This window comes from Myotis brandtii, unplaced genomic scaffold, assembly GCF_000412655.1.
Source record: "Myotis brandtii unplaced genomic scaffold, ASM41265v1 scaffold354, whole genome shotgun sequence".
NCBI classification, from domain to species: Eukaryota; Metazoa; Chordata; class Mammalia; order Chiroptera; family Vespertilionidae; genus Myotis; species Myotis brandtii.
The window spans coordinates 542,272-562,980 of record NW_005363609.1 but is presented as its reverse complement, the minus strand read 5'-3'; the positions used below and the strand labels follow the sequence as shown (position 1 = coordinate 562,980).

The following is a 20,709-nucleotide window of genomic DNA, read 5'->3' as shown; positions in this document are numbered from 1 at the left end:
ACTAAGAGGTATCGGTGGTGGATGGACATTTCAGCCATTAAATACCACTGTGAACATTCTTGTGTGTGTTCTCTGGTGGATGTGTTTATGCATGTCTGTATGGTTTTAGTTTGAAGGATATGAAATAAAAAGAGGAAGCTTGAGTCCTGGCCCAATGGCTCAGTTTGTTGGAGCGTCGTCCCTTACACCAAAAAGCTTGCTGGCTTAATTCACATACCTAGGTTGCAGATTTGATCCCTGGTCAGGGCACATACGGGAGGCAGCTGACCAGTCTTCCTCTCTCTCATTGATGTCTCTCTATCTTTGTCTCTCTGTCTCTCTCTCCCTCCCTTCCTCCTCCACTTTAAAATATATCCTCAGGTGAGGGTGAATAAATAAATAAAAACAAGACTCTTGAGAGAGAAACATGGGCTGTTCTGTGAAGGCCTCCCATCAGTTGAGTCAGCTAGGAGAGCAGTGGGGTTGTCCTGGGGTAATGTAGCGTCCCCTCTTTCCATACTGTTCTGTATAGGGCGGGCCAATTCCAAAGTCTAGAGGGATCCTCGAGTCTTTCCTGAGCCGTCCAGCAGGCATGATTCCCTGCTGCTCACACCTTCTCACGGCTCCTGTGGTCCTCACCTGGCATTTTGGCCACATGCAGACTTGTCTGGTACTTTCTACTGGACTAGATGTAGCTTCCGTAAGGACGGGATTCTGTCTCCTTCATTGTGCCCATCCAGCAGCGGTTCAACGAGGTGAGACAAGAGAGTCCAGGAGGTCACTGTGAGGAGGTGGCAGGTATGGTGAGGTCTGACTTACCCTCCTTGCAGGGGAGCTGCCTGCCTGCCAGTTTCTGGGACTCTGAGACTCCTGGGTAAGGACAGGTGACAGTTCCTTGCAGCAGTAGCAGTGGCCAGAGCATCCGCATTGCCATGTTCCCCCAGGGGTGACGTCGGCATACTCAGCAGTTACTTCGCAGGAGAGGAGAGGACCTGCGGTCAGGAAACCTTGCTCTTTATAATGGGACACGATCCGCATAGACTCGGGCCAGGCTGTTCCCAGCTTGCAATCCTACCCGTGTTTTGGTCTGTAACGCCAGCCCTGCTGACCCTCTGTACTTGTGATGCTAGTGTGGCTGGATAGCAAGAGCTCAGGTCTTTTGTTAAACGCACTTCTCACTAACCAGGGGTCAGAATTCCATTTAACTGGTCGATTTGAAGCTTCCTGTCTTTATTGACTGTTGACGGCCACGTGGGTTCTAGACCCCCAGCTGTTCCGCCTGGCCCAGCATGGCGGCCGCCTGCAGCACAGGGAGAACCTGGCGGCATTTAGAACCGCATTTAGGCGCCTCTGTGTTCAGGTGGTCTTGATCTTGAGACCTTTCGCTCTCAGGAAGTCAGGCAAGTCGTGGGCCTCTTTCACCAATGGGAACTCTAGCTCCTCCGCTTAGCTAATAACTGTTCAAGGGCAATGACTTCCCATTCAAGGAACATGGTAGCCCTAGAGAGCTTAGAGAATACAGTGGGGCCTTGACTTACGAGTGTCCCGACTAACGAGTTTTTTGAGATACCAGCTGTCTCTCGGCCGATTTTTTGCATTGAGTTGATAGAGTAATTTGAGTTAACGAGCTCCTTAACGAGCTCGGTCTCAGAACGAATTAAACTCATAAGTCAAGGCCCCACTGTAATGTGGTTTTAGATGTAGCATCTCCCTTCTGTGCTCAGAAGTGAAAACTCCCTGGGTGGTATATACAGGTCAGCATTGCCGCATGCATCTAGATTTAAAAAACGAATTGAGGGCAGTGTTACCTGACCAGGTAATTAGTAACCTTCATTCAGGAACAGAAATGAAATTACCCATGAGCCTTTGCTGGGCGCACGTGCGTGTGTGTGTGTGTGTGTGTGTGTGTGTGTGTAAAAATAAGCATCAGAAATGCTGACATAAAATACTACAATTAGATTTTAAATCTGTATAGTTTTTAAAATATTCACATGCCTGGCCATTGTGGCTCAGTGGTTGAATGTCAACCTATGAAGCAGGAGGTCAGGGTTCGATTCCCAGTCAGGGCACATGCCCGGGTTGCAGGCTTGATCCCCAGTGTGGAGTGTGCAGGAGGCAGCTGCTCTGTGATTCTCCCTCATCGTTGATGTTTCTATCTCTCTCTCCCTCTCCCTCTCTGAAATCAATAAAAATCTATTTTAAAAAAATTAAAATATTCACGAAACATTGGGGGTAGTTGGTTAAAATATTCACGAAACATTGGGGGTAGTTGGTTTGACTGATGGATTTCTCAAGTTGGTAGAAATGCCTCAAAGTGTGCCTGCTGGCCCGCGACTGCCTCCCTGGATGGGGTGCTGCCCGGGCCTCCCTGGGCCAGCACGACTGCTTCACCTCATCACGCACCCCTCTATGGATCACTGGTTTCCCTCAAATTTAAAACATGTCTCTATGTATTTACATTTATAGACAAGTACCTGGTTGTGTGTCTCCAAACTGTATATTTAAGGCAGAAACTATTTCTTTCCCCTTATACTTTTCTATTTTCAGTTAAACAGTTATATTTCTGTATCATTACAGTGGCTTAGCGGTGGGTGACAGTCCGAGCTCAGGGGCTGGCTTAGCAGTGGGTCCCGGCTTGTATGTACCCTCTCATTGTTGTTTTCCCAGTTCTCTTCGCTGCCTTTTCATTTAACTCTCATCCACCCTAACAATGTTAGCAGTGTCCTGACGCCTTGGTCTGCGAGGAAGTCTGTGGAAATGGAAGGGGGTCTGGGGGCCCCAGGAGGAGTTTGGGAGGAGCCTCATCCCAAAATCAACTCTGATTAGTGGGTGTGGGGATCAGCACCCCCCAGGGGAAGAGAAGGCCCAAACCACACCCTTTCGTTCAGGAGGTTTTGTTGTTTTTTCAAAACAATTTAAAACTTAATTGGTTCTAAAGTAAAACAGTTGGAGGATGGGGGTGGGCACACAGTGCCATATCCAGATCTTGTATCATAGAAATGTACACTTGAAACCTATATGATCCTATTAACCAATGTCACCCCAATAAATCTAATAAAAATATTTTTAAAAAAATAAAACAATTGGAGGAAAGTTTAAGAAAGAAACCTAATCCCTTTGAAGCTCTGCACATAGAGCTAACAAGCTCACTAGCAGCAAGGTGTGGTCGGCGGGGTGGTAGAGAAAGGCATGGAACCTAAAAGTAGGGTCACCAGAAAGTGATTCATTTTGAAGTTGAGCAACTAATGCAAATCCCTAAGTTACAATGGAATCTTTCTCATCACCCTCCATGTGCGCCATGGAGCGGCTAAGGTTGTTTTTCCTCCGACTCGTCTTTTCAAGGTCAAGGGTAAACTTGCCTGGTTTCCTTGCACGTGCATCCAGGAACTTTCGTTTGTGTTGATTGTCAAGTATATCTTCACTGTGGACACAATTCTCTGGCACCAAAACGGACTCCCGTTTGGCGGTCATTATCACACGGCAGCTCCTGTAGGGCCCTCCTTGCTGGCTTTTTCCTAAAGGGGGTCTCCTGTCTGCACCTGGGCTCCATCTAGAGACGGTTGTGCCGGGTGTCTTTGTGTGGGATTGTTCCGGGCGCAGTCATCTGAGGCATTAGCCCTCACCATGCTTTGCCAAGCACCCAAGACTCACTGCACCCTCTCGTTCCTCTGAATATTGTTTTGTGTGAAGCTTCCGCCTCCACATAAGCAGGACGACAGCTCTCCCGTTGCCAGGGCCCACTGTGCGCAGGTGCGTAGGCCCCTTAGACTAACTGGAGCTGGCTTCTGGGGTCTGCAGTCCACAGCGTGTTCACCCGACTTGTTTATTCCTAGGGAATGTCACTAGTGCATCTGGGTCTCAGATGGCCAGCGGCATCAGCCTGGGCTCCTTCAACAGCCGACCGGACGGCATGCAGCAGCGGTCCTACTCTGTCTCCAGTGCCGACCAGTGGAGTGAGGCTACGGTCATTGCAAACTCGGCCATCAGCAGTGGTAAGAGAGGACGCGGCCCCACGGACCCGCGGCCACCTCACGGCCCTCGGTTGTAGGCCAGGGGCTGGACTCGGCGCCCTGAGCTCTCCGCATTCCACTCTGTAGCAGCACGTGGGGCACCGTGTCGGCCCCGCACATCTAGTCTTCCTTGATGGGCTGTGTCGCCCATGTCAGCTCATTTGTTCCTCTTTGATTCAGGGAGGTGTAGCTGTTCATATCCACTTGACAGATTGGGAAACTGAGGCCGCAGGCAGACAGGGCAAGCAGCTTACTGAGGCTCACGTGACGGCAGAGCTGAGAGATAACGGCAGACTTCCTGCCCTGGATCTCACTTTCTGCACTCGGCTCCCTCCATCAGTGCTCCTTTTGTATTGTTTAGGGGGGTTTCCATCAAAGGGAAATGCACAAGTCATTCTCCAATATTCCCAGTATATCCTGGAAATCTTGGAGGGTCTCCCCCTTTTCTGTGGGCCCAGCTATTTGGGAAACACATGCACTGCCCTGATGGGTGTGCGCCAATCAAGTCCTGCAGCGTCGGGCTGCTGGCTTCCTGCATCCGCTCTGCCTATTGGCGTTTTGCCTGTGGCCTGCTCACTGGTGTTTAAGGAATTCCCACCGTTGTATGTCATCTATCAGACAGGGCTTTCGAGTAATTTTAGCATAATTTGTTCTAATTAAAAGATTCAGCGTCAGGTCTTCCCTGTAGACCCACCAGCTGCTGCTGCAGGTAAACACCATCCATATTCTGGTGACTCCACACCAGGCCTTAAAGGAAGACGTCCCCGGACCCAGCGAGGAGGACATGGGGAGTCCGTAAAGGCCGCTCCCAGGAGGCCGAGGCAGGGAGGGCCTGGACAGGCGGTGGCTTGGTGTTGGAGTGGAACGTCCCCGAGCCAGCACCCAGCTCTGGTGCTGCGGGAGAGGACAGGGGTGGCCTTCACCCTGCGAAGGGGCTCTTCCAGGCTCTCTGCTTTCGTCTGAGATCATGACTGTCCCTTGAGAGCCCTGATGTGAAGGATCCTCCTCATTGTAAATGACTCCCTTGTGATGGGGCACTTGCATTCCCAGCCATCACCTGCCCGAGAGGCCCGGGGGCCTTCCTGTGTCACACATCAGCGCCACTGTCATTGCCCCACCTGCCGCCCAGGAGGCCTCGGGAGGCCCCTCACCTCTGTGAGCCTCTGCATTCACACCTGCTGCCTGGGGGTCCTTCCCCCCTTTGCGTTGTTGCGAGGTGCGCAGCACAACACCTGTTTGCGTCTTCCGTACTGAGCATCTTCTATTGTTATAGGCGTTACTTGTCTTAAAAGGAGCAGGCAGTTCACGGATTTAATTATTGAATTATCAGATACTTTGAAAATGCATTGATTTTTTCATTTAGTGTTAGTATTACTAGCTGATTGGGGTTATTCTGTCGCCACCTTCCGTGGAGGTGGCTTCTACCTTGGAGGGTGGGAGGAACTCTTAATCCACGTCCCCCCCTAAGCCCCGCCTTCTAGTCACCAACACTGCCTGGTTGTAGAGGGACAGTTTTAGGTTCTGCCCCCTAGGTGCTGTAGGAATCACAGAAAAAAATCCAGAAATACCACAGAATTCTTATTCTTACAGTTATTCCCCATTGGGAAGAAGGGAGGTTAGAAAAACAAATTTCTAAAAAAGGGCATCACCCCCAATCTTTGCCTTCCCTACATTCAGAATATTTTTATAGAAAAGATGTTGGAAGCAGCACATTAATCTAAAATCCAATCTATTTGGGCTTCCGCACAGTTCTTTCCTGGACAAAGGCTCACTGGCTTGCGTTCCTCGCCTTCATAGCTCTGCGCCTGGCTGCACCTGTGCGCCATGGGCTGTGCCACCAAACCCTGAAAAGACGCTATTTCCTGACCTTGGTGTGGTTGGAAGTTTCTTCCCACAGAAGTTGATCGTACACGTATTTATAAAACACCTGTAGGAGAGCAAGGTCACCTGTGTAAGAATGCTGTTTCTAATTTGCAGAGTGATCTCTCATATATTAATGCCCTGGGGTCACCTTTCTTAATTCATGTAGTATGTTTGCTAAGGACTAGTTAGGCTCCCCAATGTTAGGGAGCAAGGAGATGAGAAACCCAAGTCTGTGCCTGGTACCAGCCTGCTGTGGGATGTGGATGGAGAACTTGAGAGAAAGCCTGTTGAAATGGTGCCGGTAGAGTTAATCAAGGAAAACTAACCAAAGAGCATCAAACTTGAGCGAAGCTTCAAGAACCAGGCGGGCTTTTTTGTGCAAAGCCACAGGAGGAAGTTATTATAAGCACTGAGGCAATTTGGACAAAGACTTGGAGCAGAGGCCCCAGGAGGTGGGAGAACCGAGGAGCTGCAGTAAAATGAGAGTGTGAGCCGGACAACAGCAGGAGAGCCGAGAGGAGAGGGGTGAGCAATGAGAGCCCCAAACATCGTCTTTTAACTGACAGCTGACATTTTAAATAGAAAAATCCAGTGATACCACAGTGGTAGTAATAGGAGCTAATATTTATTGAGGATTTCCTGTGGCTTATGTCATTTGATCCTCAGGGAGTAGACACCGTTGCAGGCTCCTTTTACTGGTGGGTAGATAGGTACGTAAGAATTCAGTATCACTTGTCCAAAGTCACACCCTCATAAGGACAGGGATGCAAATTCAGGTGGCCTCTTTCCAGACCTTAGCTCCACCTCACGGAGCAACTCACAGTGTGCTTCCTAGACAGGCGGCAGCAGCGCCCCCTGGGGGACAGACTGGAAATGCAGGTTCTTAGGTCCCATCCAGACTGAATTTAAAATGGAGGGGCTCTCTGACCTGTGTGGGAACAAGCCCTCCGTGCACTGATGCTGCCTACTAAGGTTTGAGAACCACCCTCTGAATCAGGGGTGGGGAACCTTTCTTCTGCCAGGGACCATTTGGATATTTATAACATTATTTATGGGTCATACAGAATTACCGACTTAAAAATTAGCCTGCTCTATTTGGTCAAACAATTAATTAACTCACTCCTAGCGCCTTAGCAGGGCCAGACCAAATGATTTTGTGAGCCTTGTATGACACGCGGGCCGGACATTCCCCGCCCCTGCTCTAAATCCTGCTTTTCAAATGGTCATAGGCAGCCCCTGGAAGTTGGCTAGAAAAGCAGGGTCCCAGGCTCCCCCAAGATTTACTGGATCGGAACTGCATGTTACCAAGCCCCATAGGTGATTCTGGGACACCTGGGGGTTGAGAAGCCCTGTCTGCCTGCGGTGAGGGTATCTATCGTCCTGGCCTCCTGGTGGCACCATCCCTGCCTTCATGAGTCGCCAAGGGGCCAGACCTGAGCCATTGTTAATGAATGTCCAGGCACAGGATCTGACAAACAACTTCAAGAAAACGCATTTATGAATGGACTGCAAGACCTCAACTCAGGCACCAACACTCCCTTCCGTGCTTGGAAAATAATCACAAAAGACACAAGCAGGACGGAGAGCTTTCTGCCACGCTCTTCCTTTGTAGGTGGCAGTTGATACAAACCCCCCCCTCTAAATAATCACAAAAGACACAAGCAGGACGGAGAGCTTTCTGCCACGCTCTTCCTTTGTAGGTGGCAGTTGATACAAACCCCACCCTCTCTCTCTCTGTGTTTTTTTTTTTAAATCATTTTTATCTTTTTCCCCTTAGTCTTCAGTTTGGATGTTGGAGTCATAAAAAGTCTACACTGTGCTAACAGCAGGGACAGGAGATGCTAAGCAGCTTTTGAATTCAAATGCCCATGAATCAGTGAATATGCTTTTATTGTAAAACATCATCATAATAACAACATTGGGATGCCATTTTCCTCTGCTCCGTGGTCCACACTGAATTAAGACTTTGGCTCCAGAGAACTTTGCCAAGTCTTCCCCACTCAGGCTCAGGTACCCCGGGGGTCTGTCTTGTAAGCAGCTGTGAGCAGCTCCTAATGAGGGAGATCACTTTGTAGTGCGCAAAGCACAAAAGAGGAGGCTCTGGGTAAATGAAGGGGGGAAGAAAGGAAGAATCCGCTCTGTGCGCCGGCGTGCCCCACTGCTTTATGACTATTGCTGTTGTGAGGCTTTGCATTTAAGTACCTGAGGTTTAAAATTAAATGTCTGATGTAATTTGGCGTTGCTAACGTGAGACCTGCATCTGCCCTCCGAGAAAACCCAGACAGCTCCGTTCAGGGTTTCAAATTGGCGTCTGCGGGCTCGCAGGCAGCGCGGAGGACGGGGTCCCCCCTCAACCGAGCGCCGCGTGCTGCTCGGCGTAATTTTTTAAATGCAGAAACATATTCATCTTGGGCTTCTGCATTGAAAAAGGCTGTTCCCATAGTCCATGAAAAATTAATTTTTTTACATTTTTCCTCACTCTCCTAAGTGTTTGACAGAAGTAATTTTTGCAGCGAGAGGGAATAAAAACTGGTGGCTGTAAATTCCTGTCCTGGAACCCCTTGTGCAGATTCTTTATGGACCCAGAATTGATCTACATGTCAGAGCCTGTTGTGGTTCAAACTGTTTATCACCGTAATGGCCGGAGTGCGCCCGGGAACACCAACTTATAATCCCGGGTGAAAGAAATCGGTGTTTGCAGTCAATGAGGGGCAGCTGAGCTTTATTGATAGGTTCAGAGCAATTATCTCTGCAGCAGCTATTGGCTGAGGGTTTTCTTGAATCTTATTGGGAGCGTGTGATTTTTTTTTTATTATTAATCACTTTTTCTATAGGTGATTTTCTCTAGAAGCACTAGCCCAGAGTCAGCTTTGCTCTGTGCAGCAGGGGACCCTGGGGTCATCTGTAGCACACCTGGCTGTCATAGCGCTTTCTTGAATCTTATTGGGAGCGTGTGATTTTTTTTTTTATTATTAATCACTTTTTCTTTAGGTGATTTTCTCTAGAAACACCAGCCCAGAGTTAGCTTTGCTGTGTGTAGCAGGGGACCCCTGGGGTCATCTGTAGCACACCTGGCTGTCATAGCTCACTCCAAGGCAGTGGTTCTCAACCTGGGCCTCATTCCGGAGGAATCAGGATTTTAAAAAGATTCCCAGGTGATTCTAATGTGCAGCCAAGGTTGAGAACCACTGCTCCAAGGCAACACGCCGGTTAGATGCATCACACCTGCGCTGCGGCCCCATCCGGGCGGGACGCTGTGAGTGCCAGCCTTGGCCCCACGGCCTCAACTGTTGCTGTTGCCGTGGCAGCCAGGCGTCCCCGCCTCTTGACTGGCAGGTTGTTCTGCTGGCCCCACCCCTCCGCCGATTGCTTCATTCCAACTGTTCATCTTCCGCACTGACTGGCCATCACCGCCAATATATCGCATTGCTTCCAGTGACGCTCACGCAGCCCGCCTCCGCCTGGCCCTCGTCCAGCCTTGTCAGCATCAAGTATAAAACCGTATCCATCTCGCTCCTCTCCGGGGAAGATGTGTGCGTGCTCACGCGCATTTCCTTCTGACCCTTTCATCTCGTGTCTTCCCGTCAGAATCTGTGGTTACCAGACAGTGGTTTGTGACGCTGAAGCATTTGAGCTGTTGCTAACGTTGACATGTTGTTTCCCACTCTGAGCATGCTTTTGTGTGGCTTTAATGACAGGCTAGAAGCACAGGTTTCCGCTTTGGCACTCACTGTTGTTTCTCCCTCCCCATGGAGCCAGCACGTGTTTCAGCTGTGGGTCCCCAGGCTGCTGTCAGTTCATCAGTTTTTGCTTTTACATTTGAGCACTTTTTCCCTCCTTGGATAGTATGCTGGCAATTTTAGTATGTGGCCAGCAGGTGGTGGTAGTGTGACCCTCGCCAGGGGGCTTGCTATGTAGGAGGGTTTTAATGAGGGGAAAGAGGAACCCACCCACATGGACTGCCTTTGTTGTTATCTGACTCTGTGGCAGGAGCTCGGCTTCTAACTCTCATTCCCTGAGAAGCATTATCCCTGTTGATCACTGAGGTAAGAGGCTGAGGAACTTAAGACCACACTCCGAATAAGTAGTTAGAATTCAAACCCAGGGCTTTCTGACTTCAAAGTTTATCTTTTATGCTCTGCGTGAAAGAAATGAAGACTTAACATGAACACATTGTATTTTAAGAATTTGATTACCTTTTTGTAGAGCTTGCTTTTCAAGGAACTATAATATAGGTAGACATTTCCCTCGTCTCGCTTATCCTGAACTTTTCCTTTATCATCGGTTCCCCCCAAATCTTGGCCGGCGCGTTCAGAACCCACTCCCTGGGGTTTGTCATCAACCTTCCGCTTAGCTCAGTGTTAAAGGGCCCGTGGGCTCTCATCTCTCAGCGCTGGGCACTCCCTGTCTCAGCCGCGGCGTCTGTTCCCTCGCCAGCTAGTCGCCTAATTAAAGGGATGACCCCGGCCTCTTCTCTGCTCAGAGCCTGCTTTCCTTTCTCCGCATGCCGCCAAGGAGACAGCAGGAGCTTCCTGGGGTACCTGGCTGCAGGGGGTAAGGGTATGTTTTTCTTCCTCCCAATCAGGCTTTGTACTTTGTACTTTGCCTCCTTAGTTCCTTCCTATCAGCTATTTCTAGCAGCAGGTGCTGACCAGGGGAACTGCTGCCCTCCACATCAGAACGGGGAGCAGTGCGTTTCATGCCTGAAGGCCAGCCATTCTCATTTTCCCTGGCAGAGTCTAGAAATCCTTTTAAACGGATGGTGGAGAAGGATACTGCTGCCAATTGCTGTAACACCTGGACCACATCGCTCAGCCCCTCTGGCCCTCAGTATCTTCATCTAGACCAGTGGCTACATGCCCCTTCCCCAGGACATTTGATGGTATCTCAGATGTTCTTGGATTATCACAACTGGGAGGGGAGGGGGCATGCTACTAGAATCTCGTGGGAAGAAGGCGGAGAGGCTTTTAAATAATCTACAGAGTGCAGGATGGCGCCTCCCAGCAGAGTGATCCGGCCCCAAGTGCCAGCAGTGCCAAGGTCCTGAAGCCCTGATCCAGACAATGGAGGCTCCTGCTCTGGTCTTCTACCCACTTTCCCAGACTTCCTTTTCTTCTCACTTTCATGGAGACCTGGCTTACACTGTCCACCTGCTCGTCTCCTCCCCAATCAGAAGGGGTCGCCCTGCCCCCACTTTTACCCTATTACCCTGCGTCGTCGTCTTGTCTGTCTTCACTAGAACCTCCTCAAAGAGGAATGGGCCGCGTGGTGACGGCTGGCGCGGTGGGCTTGCAAAATGAGCTCCAAGGCCTCTGCCCGTTTTAAGTGATAAAGTTCTTTGCATTTTTCAGGTTAAGTGTTTTTTATAATAAAATGCTTTGGTGGTGCTCCAGGATCTGTTTCCCAGCATAGCTGGTGCCCCTGAGACAAAGCATGTGGATTGGGATGGATACAGCTTCCAGCACCCACAGGGGGCCATCACAAGCATGTTGAGCATGTTTAAAATAATGACTAGAGTTTAAAACTGAATTTCCTACATTAGATTATCTCAACCCGTTTCAGAATCGTCAGTAAAACCGCGCTAAGTTCAGTAGGGATGATCTAATTAGGTGCATTTCCCAGCAGGTATTTTATTGCATTTTTTCCACAACTATGTGGATCACCTGCTGTGTGGCACCCATGGCCCTGGCCGAATTCCCAGCCTCTAGAGGGGAAGGAGAGGATAGACAATCCGTAAACAAGTTGAAATATAGGTACTTTGTCCGGCGGAGAGAAGTGAAATGAGGGTGAGCGCTGGCTCAGACACTCATCTTTGCATTCTGAAACCAAGGCTGGCCGGAATGCGTGAATTACCAAGCATTTTCCCAGCTGAGACTGTAACATGTGTAGTAGGCATGTTATCACGGGCAGTGGTGCCGGGTATACTTGGAAGTGGCCCCAGAGAAGACAGGCACTATTTGGGCCATAAAATTCTGTAAGAGCTCAGAGGCTGGAGGGCATGTGCTTCGCTCAGGTCCTCAACGTAGGAATCAAATAATTACTTAAGAAAAGTCAATCATACTGTCAGAGCCTTTACAACAGCGGTTCTCAACCTGTGGGTCGAGACCCCTTTGGCGGTTGAATGACCCTTTCACAGGGGTCGCCTAAGACCATCCTGCATATCAGATATTTACATTACGATTCATAACAGTGGCAACATTACAGTTACGAAGTAGCAACGAAAATAATTTTATGGTTGGGTCACAACATGAGGAACTGTATTTAAAGGGCCAGAAGGTTGAGAACCACTGCTTTACAATTTCTCCTCACTTCCTATTACAGAATTTATAAATACATGCAGAAAGGGAAAGGCCTAAACGACTTAACATTTTCAGGTACCAGGAAGAAAGGAATAGAAGTGAGGGTGGGGGAGTAAGGGTTCTGGAAATGCAAGTAAGAGAGAGAGAGAGAGAGAGAGAGAGAGAGAGAATGGATGGATACAGCTGACAGACAGCTTTGTAGTGGTTGGTCAGAGTTATCCTCAAACGCTCCGTGCATTTTCTCTATTAGTGTCTGTATAATACCTTGGTTTTACATCCTTAAACTTCTTCCCATGAATATATCTTTCATTACATCTTTGCTTTACTATCTGACAGATAAGATTATTAACAAAAAGCGATATTAATATTAATTATACAATGATACTAAAATTTTTATATCATGGAGAAACAGATGGTTATTTTAAATGACTTAAAATTTTACTCTTTTATATGAAGAAACAGTTAAACATATTTAGTTATAAATGCTATTTTAATTGCGACATTATTTCTGCCGTGGGACTTTAAAATCTTATTACAGTGGCATGGCAGTGTTTCCATGTATATTTCAGTGTCTCTTAAAATGTGCACGTATTTACAAGAAAACAATTATAATTACATCTAAAACACAGTTTGGGGGCTTAATATTATTGATAAGTATGTCATACATTTCCCACACTGATCTTTCTATTTGGCTGTAGTTCAAATATTCAGGTCTAGCCCTGGCTGGGTAGCTCAGTTAGTTAGAGTGTTGCCCCAATGCACCCAGGTTTGATCCCTGGTTAGGGTACGTACAGGAGTCAACCAATTAATGCATGAATAGGTGGAACAACAAATGGATGTTTCTCTCTCTCTCTCTCCCCCTCCCTCTTCCTCTCCCCCTCCCCCCCTTACTCTCACTCTAAAAAAAAAATCAATAAATTTAAAAACAAAAACAGAAGAATTCAGGTCTAATATGAGGGTTGCTCTCTGCAGCATTTGACCACGTTAACAGCCCTGTCAGTTATCTTCCAGTGGGCACTGTTTTTTCATCTTATTTGTCAGTAAATCGTTCCTAGCTGGACTCTGAAATTATCACTGGAATAAGTATTACTACGTTAGAAATATTTTCTATGTATAGTATAGTTAGAAAACACAGTAGCTTCCTGCATTTCACAATTTTAAGCTTGGTTGTCTGAGATTGGAAACGCCACTTTCCAACAGCTGTTGATCCTCTGTTCATTTCACATCAAAAATGGCATTAATGCAAAAGGAAAACAAGCATTTCCACTCCCCAAACAGCACCTGGGCGTCTTCTGACTCGCTTTTCTTGGACATCAGCACGTCTGGAAAGCCTGTGTCCAGGAGCAGGGCTCTCTGTCTCTGGGCAGGGCTCCTTTATGGTAGGGTACAGAGGAAATTGAAGTCTGGGGGCACATCAGGCCCCCATCAATCAGCGCCAGCCAGACACGGGTCAGGCCCCCAGATGAGATTTGTGAAGCTGCACATCCACCCAGGCCACACGCTCTGGAAAAATTACCATCACGTGAGACCATCTAAGGCAGCCAAGGGCCAGGTTATCACCCGAGCCAGCACCTGGCTCTCACGCACCTGTCCTCTGTGGGCTCCCACCATACGGTGAACCAAAGTGCAATACAAGTTCCTGGATGATTATTGTTTTTTAAAAAAGAATGTATTTGTCCTTTCAAACAATATTCCTTTTTTTCTTAAAATTGCATTAATTATGTTCTTTTTCATGTTTAAATCCTTTTTCTAGAAGCATCAGTAATAAATGTACTGTGTGAAAGTGCTCCCAGCACATGGCTGTGACATCACCGTGTGGCTGGGGCACAATATGACACTGGTGACCGGTGGGTTCGGTCCACCTGTTTCAGGCCCGCCTCTTCCTGCTAGCAAGGGGCTGACTTCCTTTTCCCTTCCTCGATTTTTGCAATAACAACACTGCATTTTTCCTTGATTATAAAACATTGTAATTTAGAAAAATTAAAAGTGCAGAGAAGCTTTCTGCTAAAAACAAAACAAAAACTCCCAACAGTAAAGTATTAGTCTGGGGGGATATATCCTTTTCAGTGTATCTGTCTGTGTTCTTACTTATTTCCAAAAATTGGATTATGTCCTAACTGGCTTTAACTATTAACATGTTACATTTCTGCTCTATCTAAAAACAGTTCAGAAATGGGACACAGTGTCTATGACCAGCAGTATGGGATTGGTTAAATACATTTTGGTAAATTTCTACCAGGGGATAGCATGGAGCCAGGAAAAGGTTGCTTTCTATGGAATAACTTGGAAGATGTTTATGTCAGTGCTGAGTGTCATTGTCCTACAAACCGGCTGCAGCATCCGTCTCCTGTGATCCCACCACAGGGCCTTGTCACGTGCTGTGCCGGAAACCTCTCACCGTACACATGAGGCCTTTATGGCCACAGCCCTCTCCGCTGCTTTCTCTATACCACTTGTCCCTTCCTAACAACCTGCAGAATTTACTCAGTGATTTTATTATCTGTCATCTTCCCTGAGTGATCTTACAGTTTCTTAAGGGTGAGGACGCTGTCTGGTCCACGTCTCTGTTCCCACAGCCTAGAGCAGGGTCTGCCTCAGTCAGTGTCTGCCCTGTGGATGGTCCCTCTGATTTTATAGAATGTCATTATTTACCACAAGCTGACTTGGATTGAGCACTTTCTATATCTGGCCCACACAACTTGGTGAGGTGGAACTATTGTCCTTATTTTTAAATGAGAAAACTGAGTCATAGAGAATTAGAATCACTTTCCCAAGGGCACACAGCTGGCAAGGATCAGGGGTGTGACCTGCAGATGGAAGCCCAAGCCGTGTGCGCCCACCTGCCCAAGGTGTCTCCATGTCACCATTCTGCCTTTTTCCTTCACCTGATGGCTTTGAATACCACGAGTGTCCCAGGCTCTGGATCTGCTCATGGGCTTACCCACTGAATTCCATTCCTGTGCCCCTTTTCCATAGTAAGCTCATAAGTGCCGTGCTCTTCTCATTAGTATCAGCATCTTCTCACTTTCATTTTCTACTCATCCTCATCAGGTAAGTGCCAAGTCTGAACGCACATGCCTCCTGGCGGGGCCGAGTTCAAAGTGCCGTGCTCTTCTCATTAGTATCAGCATCTTCTCGCTTTCATTTTCCACTCGTCCTCATCAGGTAAGTGCCAAGTCCGTTCAGTTGCCCGAACGCACATGCCTCCTGGCGGGCCGAGTTCCCCGGCCAGACCGCACCTTCCTGGCCTGCGGGGTGTCCCTGTCCCATAGACCACCGCCGTCCCAAGGTCAGAGACACCTTCACCTGTGAGAAAGTCCTGAGATCTAGAATTGGAAAGGCACTTGGATTTCATGGAAGAAATGATGTATACCTATTTCTTCCTTTTGTGAGCCAGAGCCAGGGAAACAGGGACACTAAAAATATCCCGGAAGCTACTCCCGGCAGCCCTTCCCTGCTCGGAATTGCAGAATGGGGTGTTTGCTGAAGACCGTGGGAAATGGGGAGAACTCGGATGTTTGACCGGGGTTACACCCCCGTGGGCCTGGAAAGGGGAGGAAGACCCTCTCTCCAGTCTCCTGCCCAGAGCACCTGGAAAACCTCCCTTCTGGTGGGGACGTGGCGTCTCCTCCACCCCGGCCAGCGATGGGCTCCCGGGGACGGCAGGAGACAGCCAGGGTCCCGGCCACCTGTGCTGAAGGACATCACAGGTGTGTGGGCAGAAGCCATCGGCCAGAGCATATTCAAAAGACAATTACGGGTCATTGGAGAGCTTCTGCAGGCATGGGGAGAAGAGCAATATTGTGTTCCTGAGGATCGGGGTGGGCAGGGCGGGAGGAGGCCCGCATCCTGGCTGGGGAGGTTGGTGGGCAGTCTTCCTTTTCACCTCCCTCCAGGGGACAAAAGGCACCGGCAGGAAGAATGGGAACCGGGGTCCTTTGATGAATAGCAAGCTACAGATCCACCTCTGGGCCGGGGCTGTCGCTCTCCCACTGACCCTTCCCTCAGCCACAGGGGACTAGGCTTCTGCTTAAGGAAAATGGGAAAAATGTCAGTTATTATGTTTGCGAACACAATCCTATCTTTCATTTTATTTTACAGCAATTTCCCCAAAGATCCACCACAGTATCCTATTGAACTATATTGACAAAATTGTAGCCGCGATAAAGAAAACGCTTTAAACTCACAGCAAACCCATCGCAGGATCTCCACGCACTTTCTTTTATCGTATTGTATTATTTTTTGCCAGGACAAAGCCCAAATTCCAAGATAGTTGTAGAGCTAATATGATAAAACTATTGTGGTGCAAATGAAGCCAGATTCTTTTATAAGAGAATGTTCTAGAGTTAATGCTGAATCAGTGGTTGCTTTTTGTCAGGAGTAAGTTTAATCTTAAACACCACCATTACACTTTGAATGGCTTCTCGTTCAGAAAAATGGAAAATACTAAATAAGAGCCATTCTTTTGGCCACTATTATTAAGCTATTGGAAAAGGCTGTACTTTAAACAACACTTCAGAAACCAACCAGTGTTTTTTCCTGCGGTTTTGAATGAAGATATTATTCGTGGCGTCTTCATCCATGGGGTTGTTGGTGGAGACAGTTACCCGAGTATAATATTTGACAGATTTTCGTCTGCGTTAAAATTACGTGTCATGTTACAGAGTTTCCAGTATCTACCGGTCGCAGGCGTGTTTTCGATTTGAGACTGACAGGAGGTTGTCATGAGGTTCGATAGCATGAAACACTTGGGGGCAGGTTTTCAGATCGGCTTTTCTGTTTTTATGAAACCGCTCACTGGCCTACAGCTGAGCCATCGTGGTGATTAGATTTCCTTTGAACTGTGTTCTTCTTGTCATTTTTAGAAATGACTGCAGAATGGGGTTGAGATGTGGTGCCCATATGATAATCATTAAACCAGGAACAGACATAAACTGGGATTGTCCCAGGCAGAGCCGGACGGGCCCCCCCTCGTTAAGGTGGTTCCTCTAAGCACCTCAGATGGAGCCTTTGTTTCCCCCGGGTGCCACCCACCAGCGGAGTCCCTTGTATATGCGGGGAAAAATCAAGTGTCCCCGTATCCTAGGTGACAGGGCTCTTCACGTGCCTCCCACCACGCCAGCCCGCCCTCCATCAGAGCTTAGAGCTCTCGAAGTGTGGGAAACTGTCCGGCTCCAGCCAAGGAGGAGAAATCTTAACTACATTTGGGGTAGAAACAGAACAGTCCACTGTGATCTGTTCATTTGCTGTCTGATTTGGGGAACCTTCTGTCATCCTACCTGCTACATAGCTGTGACCTTGTAAATACTGGGTATCCCAAAAAATGTATACACACTTTGAATCGTTAATTCCAATGGGTTACATCTGAAAAGAAAGATACATTGAGCTATCAGCTCTTAAAGGTGTGCATATTTTGGGGGACACCCTATATTTCAAATACACTGTTTTAATAGTATAGTCATCTTCCATTGACACCACACCAGGTTGATTCAAGGAGCAGATGACCTCCATGTCTCAGCTTCTTCACACCAATGAGCGTCTGCAGTGGGGCTCGCCAGCCACCAGTTAGGACACGAGTAGGTTGATGACGTCCAGTTTTCAGGCAGGGGAAGTGAGAGTGTAACCCCCGCCCTGGAATCTACATGAAATATGTAGCACAGTCATTAGTTATTAGCAGCAGGTTAACAAAATTTTAGGAAAGAGAAATTTTCTCTTTTCGGGGGCTGTTGAAGAAGTCATCTCACACTTCAAAAAAAAAATCGTAGAACAATTACCCTCAAATTTAAAGGTGGGGGCTTTCCCCCCATATTTTCATCAAAAATGTTTATTTTGTTAAAGGATTATATAGGTATTAAACAGGTACCGAAGGCAGTTCATGATGCAAATTTAGGTAAATATATTTTGAATACCTCTTAGATCCACACCTCAATCTGTAGCCTTACCTGTGACTATGTACTTACAGTTGGATTCATCTGTTAGATTTTTGCACTGTTAACTATATCTGGTTTTTAAGCCCATAATGCCTTTCCGTTGTATTTGCTGCGATTTCCCTAGGCCCCAAGAGAGCGCCTCGCACAGGCAGCACTGGGTAGTTATTTGTCTAGTCAGTAAATACCTGGTGTTTCAGCGTTCCATCGCGCGCGCACGCTCCCTTCATGTGTAGTCATGGTCACACTCCTAAGTGATGTGCTTCCTCCCCTGTGGTCCTGCGTGGTTGCCCTAGTTGAGTTCCAGGGCTCTCTGTGTGAGACAGCTCTGGGTGGACCAGTGAGACCCAGCCCTTCGCAGCTTCCCCGTGGGCTGGGTGGCTCAAGGAGAGAGGGTGTCCGGCCCGGCAACCTCAAGCCCCTTGACTGGGGTATTGTTCAGGCCCAGGTGTGGCGGAAAGGAATGGGGTTTCTGAGACATGCGGGACCTCTCTTTCAAGTGGCCAGGCCTTCCGTTTGAGGCACCTGATACCTCGGTGCTGTCACTCACGGCTCTGGCTGTGGCGTGCCACCCACCGTCAATAAAGGCTTGGGAACCACAGGGACCCCTTTCATTAGTCAGACCACCTGTCCCATGGTTTAGGAGAAGGTCATGAAATTACATAGACTGAACAAGAACTTTTTTCAAGTATTATTTCAAATGTGCATGAGATATTATTTTTATGACTTTACAAATTAGCCTTTGATTTCATTTAAAAAAAACACACCACCGTTGACTTCAAACATGGCAAAAGATTACACATGATGCCTGAGGGGACTGGAGATCTTTTTAAAACAGAGATGTAATTTATCATTTTCCAATGGTAATGTATTCTCCAAAGTGCCCCAAACTGTGAGGATTATTATTAATACAGCCTTTTTTAAGCTGGTATTTAAATAATATTTTGAACCTCTAGGTCTTAAAGATACACTTGTGCATATGCTAGGTTCGTGTTTCCTCCAGCATTCAAAGGTCCACCCAAATTCATGTTCTTTTCTTTGTGCTTCAGTCTGTCTCGGAGCATCCTTTACTGAAGCACCTTTTCACTGAGCACCTTTCTTGGTGCTTGGTGCCTGCTGGACATGGCACACAGAATAAACTAAAAATCAGAGAGGCACCATCACCTCAGGGAAACGCCCCAGAACCACATCATAGCACTCGGGGTTCGGTGTGTGCGGAGCTAAGAAGAGGGGCAGCCTCCGTGGCGCAGGGTCCAGCCGGGCTTCACAGAGCAGGTCGCCGGGCCCGAACGTCGCCGCCACTGAAGGGACCTGTGAACCGGCTGTCATCTCACTGTCGTTTGTGTAGCTTTAATCACAGCACCTCTGAATCGCCCAAGAGCCTGTCTAGTAGTTAAACTTTTTCCCTTAAAGTTATAATCTTCTGTATCAGTAATGGGCATTTTTGTGTTGTAGTTCTGGGCTGTTTTAACTTTCTAGAGGATTCTTGTCCTAAAAAACTCAGCCACCCTTTGCTTTTGTGTTTTCATGGTTTTCAGGATGGAGGGAGGTTAAAGCCTGCAGTGACCCGCCACCCTCACCCCATTTTTCCTCTGCCCTCTGCCCTCTGCGGTTCGTTTTTGTCCCCAGCACTTATCATTTCTCCAGTGTGTGTGGATGTATATGTGGGCATATGTGGGCATATGTATGTGGGAATGTGAGTGTGTGTGGAAGTGTGTGTATGTGTGGGTGTGTGAATGAGAGTGTCTGTGTATGTGTGTCTGAGTATGTGGGTGCATATGTGTGTGTATATGTGTGGATGTATGTGTGGGCATATGTGTGGGGGAATGTGAGTGTGTGTGGAAGTGTGTGTATGTGTGGGTGTGTGAATGAGTGTGTGTGTGTGTCTGAGTATGTGTGTGTGTGTGTGTGTGTGTGTGTGTGGATGTATGTGTGGGCATATGTGTGTGGGAATGTGAGTGTATGTGCAAGTGTGTGTATGTGTGGGTGTGTGAATGAGTGTGTGTGTGTGTTTGTGTGTGTCTGAGTATGTGGGTGCATATGTGTGTATGTGTGTGGATGTATGTGTGGGCATATGTGTGTGGGAATGTGAGTGTATGTGCAAGTGTGTGTATGTGTGCTGGGGGGTGTGGGAGCGTGTGTATGTGTGAATATGTGTGGGTGTGCAATATGTGTGGGTGTGTAAGTGAGTTTGTGTGGGAGTGTGTCTGTTGATGTCCCCACACTAGGATGCAGGCCATTCAGCACAGCAACTATGTTTTATTTACTTCTGTTGTTACAGCTCTGGAAGAGAGCCTAGCACTGGTGAGTGGGTCTGTCGTCGGTTTGTCTGTCAGTTGGCCTGGCACCACACTTAGGTCACAGTGGAAGAGCAGTGTGGCTCGGTGTGGATGGCCTGGGGCAGTGGCCTGTGCACCCAGGTTTGGGTTGTGCAGGCCAAGCATCGATGTTCAGGAGGGCTCTTCTGCCTGTGAAGAAATGGATTTACTAGTACAAGCAATGAGTCACCCAAAGCCACATGGCCAGGCTGGGATTTGGAAGTGCCCTTCGGATTCTCCAGCTGTGCTGGTTCCTTCTCCTGGAGCCCATTGCATGACTCTTCTTCCCTCCGTGCCACCTGATGTGGCCACG

General features: G+C 48.0%; 1 protein-coding gene across 6 annotated transcripts in view; it reads left to right on the top strand.

Moving 5' to 3' along the window:
• AGAP1 (ArfGAP with GTPase domain, ankyrin repeat and PH domain 1) overlaps positions 1 to 20,709 on the top strand; it is a 411,226-nt gene that overhangs the window by 289,687 nt on the left and 100,830 nt on the right. For 4 of the 6 annotated variants that reach the window (XM_005871712.2, XM_014544148.1, XM_014544149.1 and 1 more), the window contains exon 12: positions 3,813 to 3,971. The exons of the other annotated variants lie outside the window; for them this stretch is intronic. In XM_005871712.2, coding sequence (XP_005871774.1) covers positions 3,813 to 3,971 — 159 coding nt within the window. The remainder of the gene's footprint in view (positions 1 to 3,812; positions 3,972 to 20,709) is intronic. 6 annotated transcript variants of the gene reach the window in all.